Source organism: Neophocaena asiaeorientalis, unplaced genomic scaffold (assembly GCF_003031525.2).
Source record: "Neophocaena asiaeorientalis asiaeorientalis breed wild unplaced genomic scaffold, Neophocaena_asiaeorientalis_V1.1 scaffold629, whole genome shotgun sequence".
NCBI classification, from domain to species: Eukaryota; Metazoa; Chordata; class Mammalia; order Artiodactyla; family Phocoenidae; genus Neophocaena; species Neophocaena asiaeorientalis.
In genome coordinates this window covers 6,317,369-6,335,808 of record NW_020175468.1, presented here as the reverse complement: position 1 = coordinate 6,335,808, position 18,440 = coordinate 6,317,369, and the positions used below count along the sequence as shown (strand labels likewise).

At 46.1% G+C, this 18,440-nt stretch overlaps 1 protein-coding gene across 1 annotated transcript; it reads right to left on the bottom strand.

The window, feature by feature from the left end:
• Positions 1 to 3,439: 3,439 nt before the first annotated feature.
• Positions 3,440 to 15,049, bottom strand: CXCL17 (C-X-C motif chemokine ligand 17). The gene is made up of 5 exons (XM_024768710.1): positions 14,844 to 15,049; positions 14,305 to 14,594; positions 6,962 to 7,042; positions 6,224 to 6,325; positions 3,440 to 3,537 (listed from the first exon to the last, which is right to left on the bottom strand). Exons 2-5 carry the CDS (start codon positions 14,381 to 14,383, stop codon positions 3,440 to 3,442), a joined length of 360 nt encoding a protein of 119 aa, XP_024624478.1. The 5' UTR covers positions 14,384 to 14,594; positions 14,844 to 15,049.
• Between the last annotated feature and the right edge of the window lie 3,391 nt (positions 15,050 to 18,440).

The window sequence follows — 18,440 nt, the reverse complement described above, 5'->3', positions numbered from 1 at the left end:
TTCCTCATTACCGTCGCAAGAGTGTCAGAGACTTGGGACTTCTTAACGCATCCCAGTGGGTGAGACTCTGCGCTTCCACTGCAGGGGGAACAGGTTCGATCCCTGGTCGGGGAACTAAGATTCCCACATGCCCCAGTGTGGCCAAAAAAAAAAAATGTGGCTCATACCTGAAAATCGTGCTTGAACCATTTCCCACCTTAGAAACACCGAGGGCAGGAGTTGCCCACGGTCACACAGCAAGTCCGGAGCCGGAAGAGGAATCCTGGACCGGGACACTCACATTCTGGACTCCCCTCCCAAGATGGTACTGGGATGTCTGATAGTCTCTCTGCTGGGTGTGGTATTTCCCTCTCACATCACCCGCTTCTCTCAGTGGATTATCCCCGCACGCCCGCCCCATAGGGCGGAAATGAGCCAGTCTACGGGCTCCCCCACTTCCTGTGGCAGGACGTTAGTCCACTCGGTCCCCAGTTTCCCATAGGATGTCTAAAGTACCTTCAGGGCTGCTGCCCACCCCCGCCCGCTCACCTCTGGCTTTGTCTTTTAGCCACCGTCGGCGCCTACGGCTCTTGGACCCCTCTTGGGCCCTTTTCGCGGTCCCGTCCCCCTAGCTTGCTCCATCAGTCCTATGTGGTCCCCGATCCCGGGGCTAATTCCAGAGGCTAGGGCCGAATCCAGCCGCCAGTCCCGGCCCCTAGGACCAATCCTTGCTATCGGGCCCTCAACACCACCCAGTCCCGGACTTGCTCCTCTCTGGGTTGCGCCCCAAGAGCAATCCGGGCTTCACTCCATTGCGGGGCCCCGCCCCCCATGGCTAAGGACTGAGGCCTGGCCCTGCCCCCTTACGCGCATTGAAGAGACCACGGACCAACAACAAATGCAGCCTTGTCTTTCTGGCCGAACTAGTGGGGAGTCCCGCGGGGGTCTCTCCAGCGGGGAAGCCTGGGTCTTTTCACGTGTTGACTGTAAGTGTCGTTTCCCCACTGCACTTGCCACATAAGAATCATCTAGAACGCATCCCACCCACCGGCTGGAGCAGGAGACAAGGCTAGGGGCGAGGGGCCCGCCAGGTCCTCAGGCAATTGGAAATCGGGCGGGGCGACAGTGCCTGAGGCAAAGCTCTGTCTGTGAGCCATTGGAGGAGGCAGCCCCACCCTTTCCTCCGCCTTCTGTGCTCTAGTTCTCCTATTCTCTTTCTCAGGGTTCTTTTCTCTGCCCTCTCCTTTCTGGCGAGAATGGAAGTGAGTGGATGGTGGACCTAAGAGTGATCAATGACTGCGCACTGGTCCCGAGCTGCGCATCGCCTCGCTGGAGGGAGAGAGAGCGTGACTCCAGCCTGGGAAAAGGCGGGAAACGGAGGAGGCTCGCGCATGCGCACAAATCAACTCTTTCCGAGGGTCCCGGAGAGGCGGCTTTGGCTGTGGCGGCGCCGTGGTGAAGGCGTCCCTTGAGACTGCGTTCGGGAGGCCCAGGGAGACCGCTGTTTAGCACCAGAAGCACCATCCCGCCCCTCCTCCCCGCCCTCCCAAAGCACACGAGCAGCCGTGGCACTGAGAGACCCGGATGACCCTCTGCTCCTCAGTCCTGAGAGAGGCGGCCCAGCCCTTCCGGGGGACACAGGCCTCTGGGCTTAAAGCAGATTTTTGCTGTGCTCGAGGTTCCTGCTGGGATTCAGCTTCAGGGGGCTCCTGCTGCGGGAGGGCCTCTGCTGTGAAGTGCGTTCCCGCTGGGTATCCGGTCCCTGCTGAGCCTTAGATGCTGCCTGGGCTGTGGGTGTTTTTCTGGCCCAGACTCTTACTGGGTGATAGGTGTCTGGTGTGGCTTTGATTTTCAGATGGGCCTAAATACTGACTTAGAACCTGTCTCCACTGTTGTTTTTTTTCTTAAGGGAGATATTGATCTCCCAGGCTTCATTCCTCTGGGCTCTCACAGACCTCCTTTGTCACAGATCCCTCAGTGGTTACTCACGATGACACCTCCATTTGGGTTCCACTCCTTCATCCTGGCATCCCTGCTCTTCCTAAGGCAGTCGGCACATGGGCTGACCACAGCTGCCTCCCCACTCCTGTGCCAAATGAAGCGCTCGTGTGCCTCCTGCTGTGGGAGGAGGGATTGGGGGCAGAGGGAGGCTGAGAGCCCAGCACTCTCCTACCAGAGGAGGCCCCACTCACCACTCAGTTAAAATGTTTCTTCTCATAAGGCCAGCACCCCAACTTAGTCCTCTGTTTCATCTGGATGACAGAAGCCAGATTCTGGAGGAGTGTTCCTTTTCTGTTCTCTCCGTCTGATGTTTGAGGAAAGGGTCAGAGAGGGAAGCAGGATCTACCCTGTTGTAATTGTTTCCTCTTTATTCATTCATACAAATGGTTTCCACTTTAATTTCCTTCTATTATCGTTCTGATCATTTTACTCCCATGTTTAAAAATGAGAAAGACTGGGGCTTCCCTGGTGGCGCAGTGGTTGGGGGTCCGCCTGCCGATGCAGGGGACACGGGTTTGTGCCCCGGTCCAGGAAGATCCCACATGCCGCGGAGCGGCTGGGCCCGTGAGCCATGGCTGCTGAGCCTGCGCATCCGGAGCCTGTGCTCCGCAACGGGAGAGGCCACAACGGTGAGAGGCCCGCATACCGCAAAAAAAAAGGAAAATAAAAATAAGAAAGACATCTCATTTTTACATCTTGAAGCTGTTTTGAGTGGCATTTGAAATCTTCCACACCATCTCTCTAGCCTTCAACTATGCCTCTGCACATACGTCTTCTGTAGTAGATTGGAAACTTACAGTCAGATGACCGTTAATGATGGTGATGATGATAATCATAAATACTAGAGGCATTTTATGTGCTAGGAAATGGTGCCAGGTTTTCTTTTTTTTTAAACCTATATTATCTTTAGTAGGACAATGTCTGATTCATTACTTTAACTTCTTTCTTTGCCCCACCTAGCTCTTACCTCAGAAAGGTTTGTTGAATGAGTAGAAGAATAGAAAGTTGGAAACTGGAGCGAGATTGAAGGTGGTGTTGGATAGAGGTGTGTGTATAATCTGGATTGAGTTTGGAATGAACAGGGTAAAGTGGGTTGTCTGGATTGAATGTGAGTTTCCAGACCCCATTTGAAAATGATTTTGACCTATTACATTTAAATATATTTATTGACTTTTGTTTACTACTTGCTTGGCTGTATTTAAGATCCAGTGGGAACAGCTAGGCAACCAGAGATTCCCGGTAAGTAAGTTTAAGCCTGGGTAAGGGGAGGCCCCAGGAAAAGACTGACAAGAAAAGAAGCCACTAGAGGGGGCAATAATCTTGGGGAACATGCTTTTTGGGATGATTTAGGGAGTAGGGACAGGGATGGGGAGCTTGAGGTGGGAGAAGAGCATCTTCTAGGTGCGCTCACTGCCTTGTTGACAGAATGTTTTATCCGGACGGTGGGCTCTCAGAGCTCCTATAAGGGCAGAGCAAAACTTGCCAGCTGACATCGTCTGAGAAATTGCTGGCAGGCTCTGGAGGGTTTGATTGGCTTCTTGTGGTGTCTTTGGTGCCCTAGGGTGAAAAGAAAAGGGAGAGACTACTGTTAAAAACATTTTTTATGAGAGCTTTTAAAATGTTAAAAGTAAGACTCATCCCATGGGAAAAATTAAAATGAAAAAGTATATCCAGTAAAAAGTTAAAGGATGCCCCAACCCCAGCTGCTACTCCTCATTCTGTAGAGCTAACTGTTGTTACTAGTTTGCTCCATAGTTTTCCATACATTTTTGTATATAAACATAATAGTTCACTTTAAAAAACAAAATGAGCTTATCCTATACATATTGTTTTTGCTACGTTCCTTTAACAAATCTTTTATTATGGCACGTCTATTTTCTTTTCTTTATGGCTTTACCACCTACCTATACATTCCTATATAATTTAGTTTAATTTTGCCTTATTTTAAACTTTATGTATATCAAATCATGCTATAACTATTCTCTCTTATTTTTTTCTCTTCTACTCAACATTATGTTGCTTTATTATTGTTCATTCTCACAGATATATAATATTCAAATATACTACTACTTATTTATTCACTGACCAATTTCCAGTTTGGGATAGTTATAAACAATCCTGCTATGAAATCCTTGTTCATTTCTTCCACTGTACATAAGCAACATTCCTTTTGAGTATGGAATTGCTAAGAGTGGAGTTGCTTGGTCACAGAAATTAAACTTTAGTAGATAACTACCAGCACTTTCTCAAAGTGGTTTACCAGTTTACACTCCCTTTAGCAGGAGATGATAGTTTCTCTGTTCTACTCTCTGACAATACATGGAATTATCAGACATTAAAATTGTTGCCAATCCTTGGGATTGACATATATACACTAATATGTATAAAGTGGATGACTAATAAGAACCTGCTGTATAAAAAAATAAATAAAATAAAATTCAAAAATTCAAAATTGTTGCCAATGTTATGATGTAGAGTGATCTTTTTTAAAAAAAAATAAATTTATTTATTTATTTTTGGCTGCATTGGGTCTTCGTTGCAGTGCGCAGGCTTCTCAATGTGGTGGCTTCCCTTGTTATAGAGCACGCGCTCTAGAGCGCAGGCTCAGTAGTTGTGGCGCACGGGCTTAGTTGCTCCGCGGCATGTGGGATCTTCCTGGACCAGGGCTCGAACCCATGTCCCCTGCGTTGGCAGGCAGATTCTTAATCACTGCGCCACCAGGGAAGTCCCTCTGTTCGGTTTTTTTTTTTTTTTCCTCTGTTCGGTTTTAACTCATATTTTCTCAGTTACTAGTAAGGTTGAGTGCCATTTCACATGTTTATTAGCTATTTGGATTTCTTGTCTCTGAAGTGCCTCCTCAACTCTTTTGCCTATTTGTTGTGTTTCCTGCCTTCCTCTCATGGATCTATAGGAATTACTTATCAGTCTGAATATTAATCCTTTATCGACATTAATATTTGCAGACATACCCCTACTCTTCTTCTTCTTGTCATTTTCTTTTGATGACCAAAATTTCTTAATTTCAATAAAGTCAAATTTACTAATCTTTTCCTTTATGACTTATAATTTTTGTTACTTGTTTAAGAAATCCTTTCCTACCCCAAGGTCATGAATATAGCCTCCAATATTCCCTTGTAAGTTTGTCTTTCAAATTTAGACCTTTAATTCACTGAAATTTATTTTTGTGATGGGCTTGAACTAGGGGGTCTCTGCACCTTTTATTCACTTAATATATTGTGGACATCTTTCCAATCAACATATAATGATCTACCTAATTATTTTTGACAAGTGCAGAATTGCCCAATTTGCTCTTGATGAATTTTTTATTGAGGTATAACTGACATCTAACATTATATTAGTTTCAGGCGTACAACACCATGATTTGATATTTGTATACGTTGTAAAATGAACAAACTATAAGTCTGTTAATAATGAGCATTTAATATGTTAATTGTCACTACAATACTGCTATATTCTTATACATATATCTGAATATTCATGCTAGTATTCTATACTAGAGATTTCTTGAAGTGAGATTACTGGTTAAAAGGTACACACATTTAAGTTTGCCTCTCACTGTTGCGGCCTCTCCCGTTGCAAAGCACAGGCTCTGGACGCACAGGCCCAGCGGCCATGGCTCACGGGCCCAGCCGCTCCGCGGCATGTGGGATCTTCCCGGACCGGGGCACGAACCCGTATCCCCTGCATCGGCAGGCGGACTCTCAACCACTGCGCCACCAGGGAAGCCCCACACATTTAAATTTTTGATAGGTACTACCAAATTTTATTTTACCTCCGTCAACAGTGATAAGGATCTAGATTCATCCCATTCTTGATAATATCATAACATCAATCAGTTTACCTCTTGCCAATATTCTTTTTATATGACATTTATTTATACCTAGACTAGGGAGGAATCACATTTTGTTTGACACCAACACCGGTGTCATGGTCAGAGATCAATGACGGGTCCCCAACAGCCCCATCTGCCTCCACTTTGATACGCAATGGCATTCTATCATTAAGGAATTTGGTTAAGCCTCTCTAGTATTAGGAGAATTGCGTTTTGCTTTTCTTTCTCTTCCTATTTCCCCACAAGCTGACACTGAGTAGAAATGGCTGAGAAGTGTGCTTATCCTGGTCTTCATTTCATTTCTCTTGTCTCTTCACAACCCCTGCTCCAGCCCTAGTTGATTCCACAGAGTGACTCTGGTTTAAGGACGGTCATTCTTTTGCAACTTACTGGTTTTCTTCACTCTGCCCTTGAAATGATCACAGGGACACGGCTTCTTTGGCAGCCTGGGCACTGTCATGAGTTTTCTTTCAGGGGCTCTCAGGAACCAATCTGAAATAAGGGAGTTGCTGCTTAGAAGGGTTAATATGTTTGAGTCAGGGCTTTACTCGCCATCTTCCTTGCCTCTCGATTCGTTTTCATACTGCAGTGGTGTGGGAAAGGGTCAACACAGAACAGTGAAGATATCCAGTTATATGAGCACCAGGGTCTCTAAGTTGTTTGCCTGACCTGTATGGGCAAGGATTTGGTGGCAGGTTTGGAGGAGGCATCAGGGTATCATTAGGGAGACTGAAAAATGAGGAATAAGACCTAGGTGTCTGCTTTTTAGTGGCTGCTTTACCTCAAGCAAGCCTTGCCTCTCTGATTTCAGTCTTACCTGTGAGTAAAATAAGGTTGAGAATGGGGTCCAGGAAAGACTTGGAAGGCAGCCCTGGGTTGTTGGGGAAAAGAGGGTAAGGGAGAGGGGGCAGCCAGAGATTCAGCCAGCTCCCCGCTGGACCTTGGAGGAGTCTGGTTCTTACATGAAACTCAGGAAGAAAATAAGTGTTGGTGCTGCATGTGATGGGCTTGTGGAGAGGGGAGAGGGTGAGGTCAGCTCAGATAACATCTGCTCCGGTCCCAGAGGGACTCAAGGGAGCAAGTTGGGATCTGATGGTGCATCGCTGTTGTCAATGCTGGATTACTGACCTTTGCACTCACATTCTTGGCCTCCGTCCTGGAGCCACCTCCCAGAAGCCTGGCGTTGGTCCCTATGGCCTCTGGCAATCCCTGTAGGAAGGAAAATGGTCACTTCCAGTCACTGGAAAGCGAAGGGACCAAGAGAATTGGTCCCCTATCATTGTGCTACCGAGGTCAGCGTAGCTCCATTGCTCTTCCTTTTTACTCAGGGATCTAGGGTGCTTCAAGAGAGGAGTATTTTAAATGGATAAGGAATTGAGGTTTAAAATCTGGCCTAGAGAAAAGCTTAGCTGGAGGTAGGTGGAGAAAGAATGGCTTCTGGATGGAAGAGAGGACAATAGGTAGGGGTTAATCAACACCTTACAACCTCCCCCATTAAGATCCCTCCCTACACATATTAAAATCCTCATGACCTAAGGAATGAGAGCAAGGAGTAGATTATTCCATAAACCAGTCAGGAGCTTCACTGGACCTCCACCTTCGGTTGTATTTGAATCCATAATCCCAGTTTAACTGTAAGAAGATGGTATTTACCTTTGTTCCTCTGCAACAAATCCATTCCTCTTTTGGCCTCTATTCAAGTCTGTCTTACCACCTGATGCTATCTTATTCCCATTTTGTGATACCTAAAATATTTTTATGACAATCAAGTATGATGTTTTATAGAGATTCTTGAGCTAGAACTGGGTCCAGATGATGCTTCCTCTGTACAGGAGTTGCTCATATCTCCTGCCAGAATTAATTACGGTTTCCCATGGTTCCCCGTCACATTTCAATACAGCTCTATCCTTGCACAGTTATAGTTTGTTGTTTGAAATGTGTTGTGGACTGAATTGTGTCCCCCTAAAATTCATTGAAGCCCTAACCCTTAATAACTCAGAATGACTGTATTTGAGGATAGGGCCTTTAAAGAGATGATTAAGTTAAAATGAGGCCCTGATGGTTGGGCTCTAATCCAGTCTGACTGGAGTCCTTATAAGGAGAAGAGATTTGGGCACACAGAGAGACACCAGGCATGTACATGCACAGAGGAATGACCAGGTGAGGAAAGAGCGAGGAGATGGCCATCTGTAAGGCAAGGAGAGAGCCCTCAGAAGAAACCAAAGTTGCTGACACATTGATCTTTGACTTCCAGCCACCAGAATTGTGAGAAAATAAGTTGCTGTTGTTTAAGCCTCCCAGTCCGTGGTATTTTGTTATGGCGGTCCTAGCAAACTAAAAATTTTTCTTCCTCACTAGACTCTGAACCAATGGCTCAGTGGTCATTCAGCTACAGGGCTCCTGACACATGGTAGACACGTGGTAAATGTTTGTTTGATAAGCGGATGAACAAGTTGTCCAGAGAGGGCCCTTAGAGCAGCATCCGGTTCAATCCCGCTCTCCTATTTCCCAAACTCTTTCTGCCACACAGATGAAGGGTGTTGCATCATTTCTCCAAGTGCTGGTTCCCAAGTGTTTTCATGTGCTGTTTGGAGTGGCATTAAAGTAATTTCAACGGGCATAACCCCAGCTGTCTAAACTTTTCTACTATATCACTGTCACCTGATCTCTACTTCTGGTTCCAGAGAAAAGCCACAGAATACTAGAGCCAGAAGGAAACTTGGAGATTATTAGTGGAACCCCTTCACTGAGAAGTTTTTCTTTTCCGTTTTTAATGCAATATAACTATATTAGAGAAAATTTGTAAAGTAAAAATGAAGAAATCTTTACCCTTATCAGCTGTTGGAATTTTGGTTGTTTACTGCATATAATTTTGTTAAATTAATGAATTTAATTTATTCATTTTTGGCTGCGTTGGGTCTTTGTTGCTGCCCGCAGGCTTTCTCTAGTTGCGGCGAGCGGGGGCTACTCTTCGTCGTGGTGTGTGGGCTTCTCAGTGCAGTGGCTTCTCTTGTTGTGGATCACGGGCTCTAGGTGCGCAGGCTTCAGTAGTTGTGGCACACGGGCTTAGTTGCTCCGCGGCATGTGGGGTCTTCCTGGACTAGGTCTTGAACCTGTGTCCCCTGCACCGGAAGGTGGATTCATAACCACTGCGCCACCAGGGAAGTCCCTGCATATAATTTTTAAATGAAGTGATAACCATAGTATGTGAGCCAATTTCTTTTTGTTCACTTTATAAGCTTGTTCCTTTGTTTTCCTACAACATTTATAACAGACATTTTGAATGACTGACTAACACTCTCAAGTATATGTGTTTCCGATTATTTAACTCTTCTCTCATTGCTGAATGTTTAGATTGTTTTATTTTTGGAGATTGATAAATTTCTTTGTGCTTGTAACCGTTTTCCAAATGTTGGATTGCTGCCTTGGGCAAGATTTCCCAAAATGGAATTACTGGGTCAAAAGTTATGAACAGTTTTATGTTTCTTGATATCATTACCAAGTTGTTTTTAAAGCATTGTACTAATTAACTAAATCACCATCTCTTATTTTCAGGTGAGAAAACTGAGGCCTAGAGTGAGCAAATGAAATGCCCAAGTTCACAAAGGTAATGGTGACACACCTGGAGCTAAAGCCTTGGTCCAAGGCTCGTAGTCTGCTGTTCTTTCTGCAGCCCTACATGACCCTAACTTCATGGTGTAACTGAAAACGAAGGTGTTACTATAATATTATGTCCTCCAAGTGTCAGTCAGACATTTTTGGACCACCTTAATGATTTTTGCTGTAACTTATACCACCTTTTCTACTATTTACTTGATACTTTTTTCTAAATAAATTTAATTTACATAAGAGCTTCATCCTATGCAATGTTATCTGTGAGATTATGGGTTTGATACATGCTTAGCTTGTTCTCCTAACATGCATTAAAATAAACATATAACTATTAAAGTAAAAGCTTATTTCTGTTCTACGTAAAATCAGCTTTGGATAATATTAATACAGTAGAATAGCATGGACTTTATATCCAGGCAGACCTGGGGTCAACTGCTTCCTCTGTCAGTTAACTCTGTAGCCTGGGAGAAGTCACTTAGCTTCTACGATCTTTGGTTCTCTGGTTTGTAAGGAGTGGATGTTAGTATCCACCTTGCAGTGTTGTTAGGAATAAAGGAGCTACGGGGGCTGGTGCCGGAGGAGGTGCTCAGTACACGACGGGTATTATTGTGGTTATTATTGCAGACTTCTAGTTATTTCCCAAAGGGAGTGTCTATGCTGGAGTATTAGGCTTACTGCTTTTTGCTGACTTGTATGTGTAAAGAAGTTACTTCCACTTGTTAGGTTTTGCAGTAGCTCTATTATTATTTTGACTTCTCATTTTCGCTACTTACTAGCATTGTGATTTTTGGACAAGCTGCTTACCTTTTCTGTGCCTCATTTACATAATTTGGATTGGATTGGCCAAAATGTTTGTTCGGGTTTTTGGTAACATCTTACCCGAATGAACTTTTTGCCCAATCCAATAAAACGGGGCTAAAAAAAGTACATTGGTGTGCGTATGCACACATCTGTCCACCAGAGGGCCTAGACGCACTAGCCCTAGTAGCCATGGGCAATACCTAGTGCCCAAGGTTTGTGAATATCACTCCCCCATGAAAGGAACCAGGGCTCCGTGGACAAATGGATGACGCCAGGGCTGCGGAAGGGAAGTACAAGATGAGGCTGGAACATCTCGTGGTGTGAGAAAGTCAGGAACTGCTAAAGAAATGACATGTCAGAAAGACACCAAAGGGCTTCCCTGGTGGCGCAGTGGTTGGGGGTCCGCCTGCCGATGCAGGGGACGCGGGTTCGTGCCCCGGTCTGGGAAGATCCCACATGCGGCGGAGCGGCTGGGCCCGTGAGCCATGGCCGCTGGGCCTGCGCGTCCGGAGCCTGTGCTCCGCAACGGGAGAGGCCGCAGCGGTGAGAGGCCCGCTTACCACACACACAAAAAAAAGACACCAAAGCCACCTGGAGCTCAGTGGCCAGCTTTGGGACAATACGAGCGACGTGGTGAATAAGGATAGTAATAGATTATAATCCCCAAATATCCCCAAGTCTTTACTTATAAAAATAAATAATGGAATACCTAAATAAATGGGAAAGAAGGAACAGCTCTTTCTTATAGTAGAATCTTAATTAATAAATGTAGAAGGAATGATGGAAATAGAAAATCACTGCTTTGCTAAGACTCTATAATACCTGTTGTAGGCAAGAATCATCAATGGATTTTAAAAATTAACGGGCAAGAATATGATGAGAAGAAACAGGCTATTTGCATAGTCTCAAAGTATCTCTCCACAGGGTACTTATTAACTACAATGAGAAAATAGTACCTTTATGGACACCACCTTAAGCAGTGTTCAAACGTAACATCACCCATCATGAGAGAGACTGTTAGCGTGGGCCTTCTGATGTGCTGCGCTGAGAAGGCAAGTACCACTTCTATGGTCTCAGTGCCAGAAGTGCATAAGCTGAATTTAGTCATGAGGAAATATCAGATAAGCCCCAATTGAGGCACGTTCTACAAAGTAACTGACAGTACTCTTAAAAATGTCAGGGTCCTGAAAGACAAGGAAAGCTGAGAAAGTGCCTAGATTGGAGGAGACCAGGAGAGATGATGCCTTTCTTCAGTGTAGGATCCTGGATCGGATTCTGACCAGGAAAAGGACGTCAATGGGTGATTAGCAAATTCTGAAAATTCGTACATTAGTTAATAGTATTGTATCATGGCTAATTTTCTGGTCTTGATAATCATATTACGGTTATGAGAAAAACCGTGTGGGGGTTTTTGGATCTATTGGAGCTCTGATTCTTTTCACGACATTTTTAAGCCGGAAAAATGAAAAGTTAAAAATAAAAAAGTACACTACATTTCTGTGAGGACACAATGAAGTAGTATGTATAAAGCGCTTAGGAGAAGCCTGCCACATAGGACTGGTTAACACATGGGAGCTATTTATTATAAACAATTTTATAATTAATAAGTCATCTTACAAGGAATGAGTATTCTATCATTGTAAGTAATTTATTTCTTAACATTGTCATTGGTTCTCTTTTTTTTCCCTCTTCCCTGTGAAAAGCCTATTAAACATGTATGTGGTTATTTGAAGAGATAAAGCAAGATCAGATTTTATTTGGAGAATTTTGGGGCGGGAGGATTGTGTAGTGTTTTATTTCTTCTTGCCAGACTTGGTCCATCATTGCAAACTCCCCTTGCCTGGGAAACAAGAATTGAGCCCAGCCACCACCGGTCCCCTCTGGTTTGTAATCGCGCCACCTGGCAGCTCAGTGAGCTTTCCCCGGTTCATTGCTCCTGTGCCTTAGTAGGTACTTTAGAAATTTTACTCAGTCCATTTACTGAACCCTTATTAGGTTCACATTATCCATAGTTTACTCTTCACAACAGTTGCACACGCTAAGTGGTATTTTATTCATTTTAAGAAGATAAAACTGAGGCTGAAAAATGTTAAGCATCTTGTCCAGGGTTTCAAAGTAGGTGATGGAGCCAGGATTTGGATTGCGGTTCCCCTCAATTCAAGTCTGAGTCTCAAGGTCCAGGTGAGTCTAAACGTGTCGCCATGTTTGAGAATTATTGGTAGAGAGCAGTGGCCCCACTGGGCAGTGGTTCCCCCTCCAGGGGACATTTAGCAATGTCTGGAGATATTTTTGGCTCTACTAACTGGGCGGGGCAGGGTGGTAGGGGAGAGGCTGCTCTTGGCTTCTAGCAGGTGGAGGCCATGTGGATGTTGTTAAACATCCTGTAACCTGTTGTTAAACAGGTTACAAAGCACAGAACAGCCCCCCCTCCTCACAGCAAGGAATTATCCAGCCCTAATGTCAGTGGGCCTGCTATGAGACGCGGGTGTCGAGTCTCCTAAGGGCAACATTTTGAGCTCAGAAACCTGAGGATTTATTCTTTCACTTTGCGAATATTTACTGAGCACCGTGCGGGATAGTGTGAGGGGTGTGGAAACAATACACCAGATTGTGCCAGAGGGAGGTTACAGTGTAGAAGGGCAGGGGTGGAGGTGGGAGAGGCACACCAACACCTCAACTTAAGGTAGAACGTGAAAAGGGCAGAGAGTCGAGCTAGGGTTAAGCTTGTTCACAGGCGGGAGGGCTCACGTGTGGTCCTGGGACGAATCAAGGGAGGCTGTGGGAGGAGGGGCTTGGGGTGGGTTTTGTGAGCGAAGCTGAGCTGGTGGGAAAGCACAGGAGCAGCTCGGAGCAGCCCGAGGCCTAGCTGAGTGGAGCACGGAGCACTTAGTGCCAGGAGGGCTGGACTGGAAAGGCAGCTGCGGCTGCAGCTTGGAATCCAGGCTGAGGACTCTAGTGGTGTCTGTCCTAGTGGTGGAAAAGCCTTCGCTTCCAGAATGGTGGTCTAGGCCCCAGGGCTGGGGGGCCCAGCAGCTTCCAGAGAGCTCTCTCTGTAAGGGAGGGAACGTTGGAAATTGGGGTGGAGTAGGGAGAACTCCTGATTTTAGGACAGAGCTGATGCTCAGTATATAACAAAGCTATTTCACCTCAAAGTAGCCCGGGGGGAGATGTTCCCCTCGAGTGCAGACATAGGTCGGGATGAGGTCTCTTCTGCACAGCTGTTCTGCTAAGGGCTAGGCCACTTCAGCTGTAGTGAAAAGTGGAGCCGATTCGGAGCCCCTAACCCAGGGTCTGCTTCCCAAAGGTGAGCTGTTCAAACAGGGCTTGGTGTGCCTACAGTTTCAATCATGGGTACTACCTGGTGGTGTGATTTTTCTAGTTTATCACCATACCGTGAAACAGCATTAAAAATTGTTGGGGCACATCTGGTGCGCTGTAAAGAATCCAATCGAGGATGACTTACTGTCTGTGGTTGTACAGTTGCCTTCAGCACCCTCCCACCACTGCCTCCAAGCCTGGCCCCGGGGACATTCATTACTCTCTAGCACAGGGACTGGGGGGCAGGTGAGGCAGCAAATCTTTGTTGGGCCATTACTTTTTTCTCCCCCGCCAGCTACAGTTGCAGACACTTCCATACACACGGGCTTCTTTAACTCTCACAACACTCTTTGGATTTATGTACAGTTCTTTCCTTTTTGTAAGTGAAGAAACGGGCACTGAGACAGGCTAACTTGCCCCTAATCCCTGTAACCTAAAAGGGCTACATTTTACTGCATGTGTGGTCACGTTCTTTTCTGTTTTGCCATGTTTCTCCCCCCTTTTTATCTTTCATAGAAAAAGAATTTTTTTTTACCTGGATTTGAGCTGCTGTTTGGATTTATGTACAGTTCTTTCCTTTTTGTAAGTGAAGAAACGGGCACTGAGACAGGCTAACTTGCCCCTAATCCCTGTAACCTAAAAGGGCTACATTTTACTGCATGTGTGGTCACGTTCTTTTCTGTTTTGCCATGTTTCTCCCCCCTCTTTATCTTTCATAGAAAAAAAGAAATTTTTTTTACCTGGATTTGAGCTGCTGCGGACCGTGGACACCAGCATTAGTGGCAGCAACAGAAGGAGGGAAGAGATTAGAACTTTCATTCCAACTGTTGGTGCTGCTGTGCGTTGCTTGAAGAGTGTGTGAAAGGTTCCCAGTGAGAGGGTCCCGAGTTCTTGGAGTGGCTCAGGCCGTGCGTGGTACGTGGCTTGGGGGTCTGAGCCTTACTCCCAGGCCAGTGTTCCCATTAGAGGGCGAGAACGGCCAAGTGACGCTGGTCTCATTAGGTAACTGGACCATGTGATTTATGGGAATCTGGAAGGTAAAGGTGGCCAAAGAGAAGGAGTGAAGCGTATTCTTAGGAACATGAGAGGGCGACAGATAACTTGGCAGCAGTTCTCAGCCCCTCCCCGCCCCCCTCCCGCCTCCCTACCCGCCAGTGTGCTATGATTGCTTCCCCAAGTCTTTTTCCTTGTTTGAATTTCCCAATACATGTGAGTGACATTTTCTAGCTTAGTGTCTGGCAGGAAAGAGAGTGCTAAGGGCCGGCAAAGAGAGACTCACACGGCGTGTTTCCCCTCTGTCCTCCCCACTCCCGTCCTTGGATCAGCAATAGCAGTGTCGTTTGGGAAGTTGCCTTGTCCCCACTGTTTACAATTTCCTCCAAGTCTGTGGCCACGTAAGGAGGGAAGCAGAGAGGATCAAGGAGGAGAGGCTCTTCTCTCTTGCCCCGAACCCTGACCTGGAGCACTGGGTCAAAGCAGGCCTCCTTGTTGTTGGTCAGGCAGGTGGCTGTGGGCTCGTGGCTCCCGCCTAAAGGAGAGGGAACTGGGTTGGTGGAAGGCCCTCAAGGCTTCATGTCCAAGAGGGTTTGAGAAACAGGAGCCACAGCGGGGAAGGTGTTTGCCCAGGCTGCTGGGGCTCTTGTTTCAGACCTTGTCTGGAAACAGCCCAAAGCGCAAGGAGGTGATACTACTTGGAGCAAACATCGAGGGTACACAATACCAGCACTTACTGAGTGTGACTCATTCCAGAGGCTTCAGGAAATGGGTTCAAAGATGGGGGGAGGCTGGGCTTAAGTGCTGGGTGATATTTATGGGGCTGAGGGGAAGGTTAACAGGACGTCCTCCCTGGCTCTTCCAGGCAGGAGTGAGTAAAGGTGGTGTGACTTTTGTTCCAGCCAAGAGGAGGGAAGAGGCCAGGCATGGTTTTTGTTTGCTCATTCTTACCCTCTCAATTTCAGATTATTTCTGCCTATGGACATGTTGGAGGGTTGACTGTAGACCTTGCTACTACAAAGTTTATAAAGCACCTGCAGGAGGCAGGCACTGTGCTAGGCAGTGGAGATTGTCCTCGAGTTGGAGGCTCGGTCTACACTTGGTCTGATGTAAACCACCGATGTGGCTCCTCCCTGGAAAAGAGTCAGACTCTTCTCTTGTTAATATTGACAACTAATTAGAGCGTCTTGAGAACTTTAGTTGTGTAAGCACAGCCTTTGTGACTTTCAAAGTTCCGCCTCCAGGAAGGAGATAAGGGGAAAGTGGGAGAGATAACCATTTTCCCAGTTATTTGGTTTCCCCACTCTACAGTATACGTAGTAGACATTCACAAATGCTTGTTGATTGACTCCATGCTTCCTGTTGCTCTAAGAAGAGTCATTTATTCATACACACATTCAGTGAGCATTTGAGTCCATAATGTATGCCCGGTATTTGCAGGTGGTGGCTCCCGAGAAGAAGAAGGTGTGACGCTATCTCTAAGGAGCTCCCACTACACACATAGACCCGTGGAGAGTTAGTCCAGCTGCTCCACTTTATGGAAGCGGGAATGAAAGCTCAGGGAAGTTACATGACTTGTTCAAGATCACAGTCAGTTATCCTCAAAGCCAGGGAAGAAAAACTCAAGTTTCCTGACTTGCTGGAATGTCTGTTAGTAAGCTGCTGCCGGGCTGCTGCATGTGCCGGTGTGGTGAGCTCTGGTAGGAGAGAGAGGACATCAGAATGAAGTGGGAGCCCACCAACATCTTGGATTATCCAGAGAGAAATGTCTGGTTGAACCTTGACTGCAAAAATCGGGGACACTTGCGTTCTCTCTCTTTTTCACTTTAAGCTTGAAATGAGGAAAACGGGAGCCCAGAAAACCCAGAGTGGACAGTCTTCACAGGGGGTTGACGAGATGGGCCCCCACGTCTGTGTTCACCTCTATCAAAGTGTTTCTCACGTAACAGCAATGCTCTGGCTTTGGACTGGGTTCCCTCCTTACCTGGCCCTCAGTGAGGGCAGGGACCAGGTCGGATTCATGCTTGTGTCCCCAGCGCATACTGCATCACAGGCTCTAATAGATATTTCTTAAAAATAAAACAACAGGGGCTTCCCTGGTGGCGCAGTGGTTGAGAGTCCGCCTGCCGATGCAGGGGACACAGGTTCGTGCCCCGGTCCGGGAAGATCCCACATGCCGCGGAGCGGCTGGGCCCGTGAGCCATGGCCGCTGAGCCTGCGCGTCCGGAGCCTGTGCTCCGCAGCGGGAGAGGCCACAACGGTGAGAGGCCCGCGTACTGCAAAAAAAATAAAACAACAAAAATTGTACACCTACACAGCTATGGGATGACTGGGTAGCAGTGCAAGTCGAGAACCCATCTCCTCACATGAGCTGATGTGGAATTTGGCTTTCTAAATACAGGTGAAGTGCTCAGAATGGGGATGTGGGTCATCCTGTGGCTCTGTTGCTGTGCTTGGGACACTCCCAGGATTCAGAGTTTCTGCTCTGGTTGACACACTTCACTTGCCCTTCAGAAGGTTACAGGAGAGTACAGGGAACTTCCGAATATGTCCTTTTGGAAATGGCTGAGGGAAGATGGAAGGGCGTATGGTGGTTGTTCACAAGAATGTGAAGGTCTGTCGTGTGAAAGGTATGAGGCTTATTTCTGTGCCTACACAGAGTAGCCGCAGGCTTGGTGAGTCTACATCAGACACACTTTGGCTCAGGGTGAGAGACAACTGTCAGAGCAAAGTAAGTTTCCTTGGAAAATTACAAGTTTACTGATGGAGTTCAGGTGGGGGCTGGATGTCTGAAAATAACTGTCACAGTGATTTTTTTTTTTCTTGAAGTTTCCAAGGGTAGATCTTGGTCTGGGACCCAGGATTCCCACTAATACCACATTTTATTAGGTATTATAAAATCTGCCCTTTGAAATGTGACATTACTCTATGATGTAGGCCCAGGTCTGTCTGACAGTTACTTCCAGTCATAGTGGGTGGTTGTGATTCTCTTATCTCATCTGTGACTTAGACGTCACCCCCCTCTGCCAACCCTCCCGCCTCCTTTCCAGGTGAGAACGGTAAGATCAAGTGCATTTACTGATCATGACCACAAGGCGGCAGCGCTGCCCCATCCGTGTTTCTGAAAACTCTACTGGGGTACGGGCAAGCCTGAGAGCTCTGGTTAGGATCAGGAAAAGGGCGCAAGTGAAGTGATGAGGTAAAATTTTTTTTTTCCCCTGCTAAGTGACAGAGTTGAGGTGAGTCTGAAACCATTGCACTGTAGAAGTGGTAGACACTTTAGAGAAGTGACCCAAACTTTAATGTGCTTACAGATCACCTGAGTATCTTGTTCAATACAAATCTGATTTTTCTGGCGGAGCCTGAGATTCTGCATTTCTAATAAACTTTTGGATGATGCCGTTCTTGCTGGTTTGAACAGCACTTTGAATAGCAAAGCCTAGAGGTCATTTAGATTAATTCTTCCTTCCCCCGATTTATGGATGAAGAGAGGCTGTATTTGTCTTTGTCTTTCTGACTTATTTCACTTAGCATAAAGCCTTTCAGGTCTGTCCATGTTGTTGCAAATGGCAAAATTTAATTCTTTTTTATGGTTGAATAATATTCCTGTGTGTGTGTGTGTGTGTACATATATATATCACTTCTTCTTTATCCATTCATCTGTTGATGGGCACTTAGGTTACTTCCATACCTTGGGAATTGTAAATAATGCTGCTATGAACATTGGGGTGCATGTATCTTTTCGAATTAATGTTTTTGTAGTTTCTTTGGTTATATACCCAGCAGTGAAGTTGTTGGCTGATATGGTAATTCTATTTTTAATTTTTTGAGGAACCTCCATACTGTTTTCCACAGTGGCTACACCAATTCACATTCCCACCAA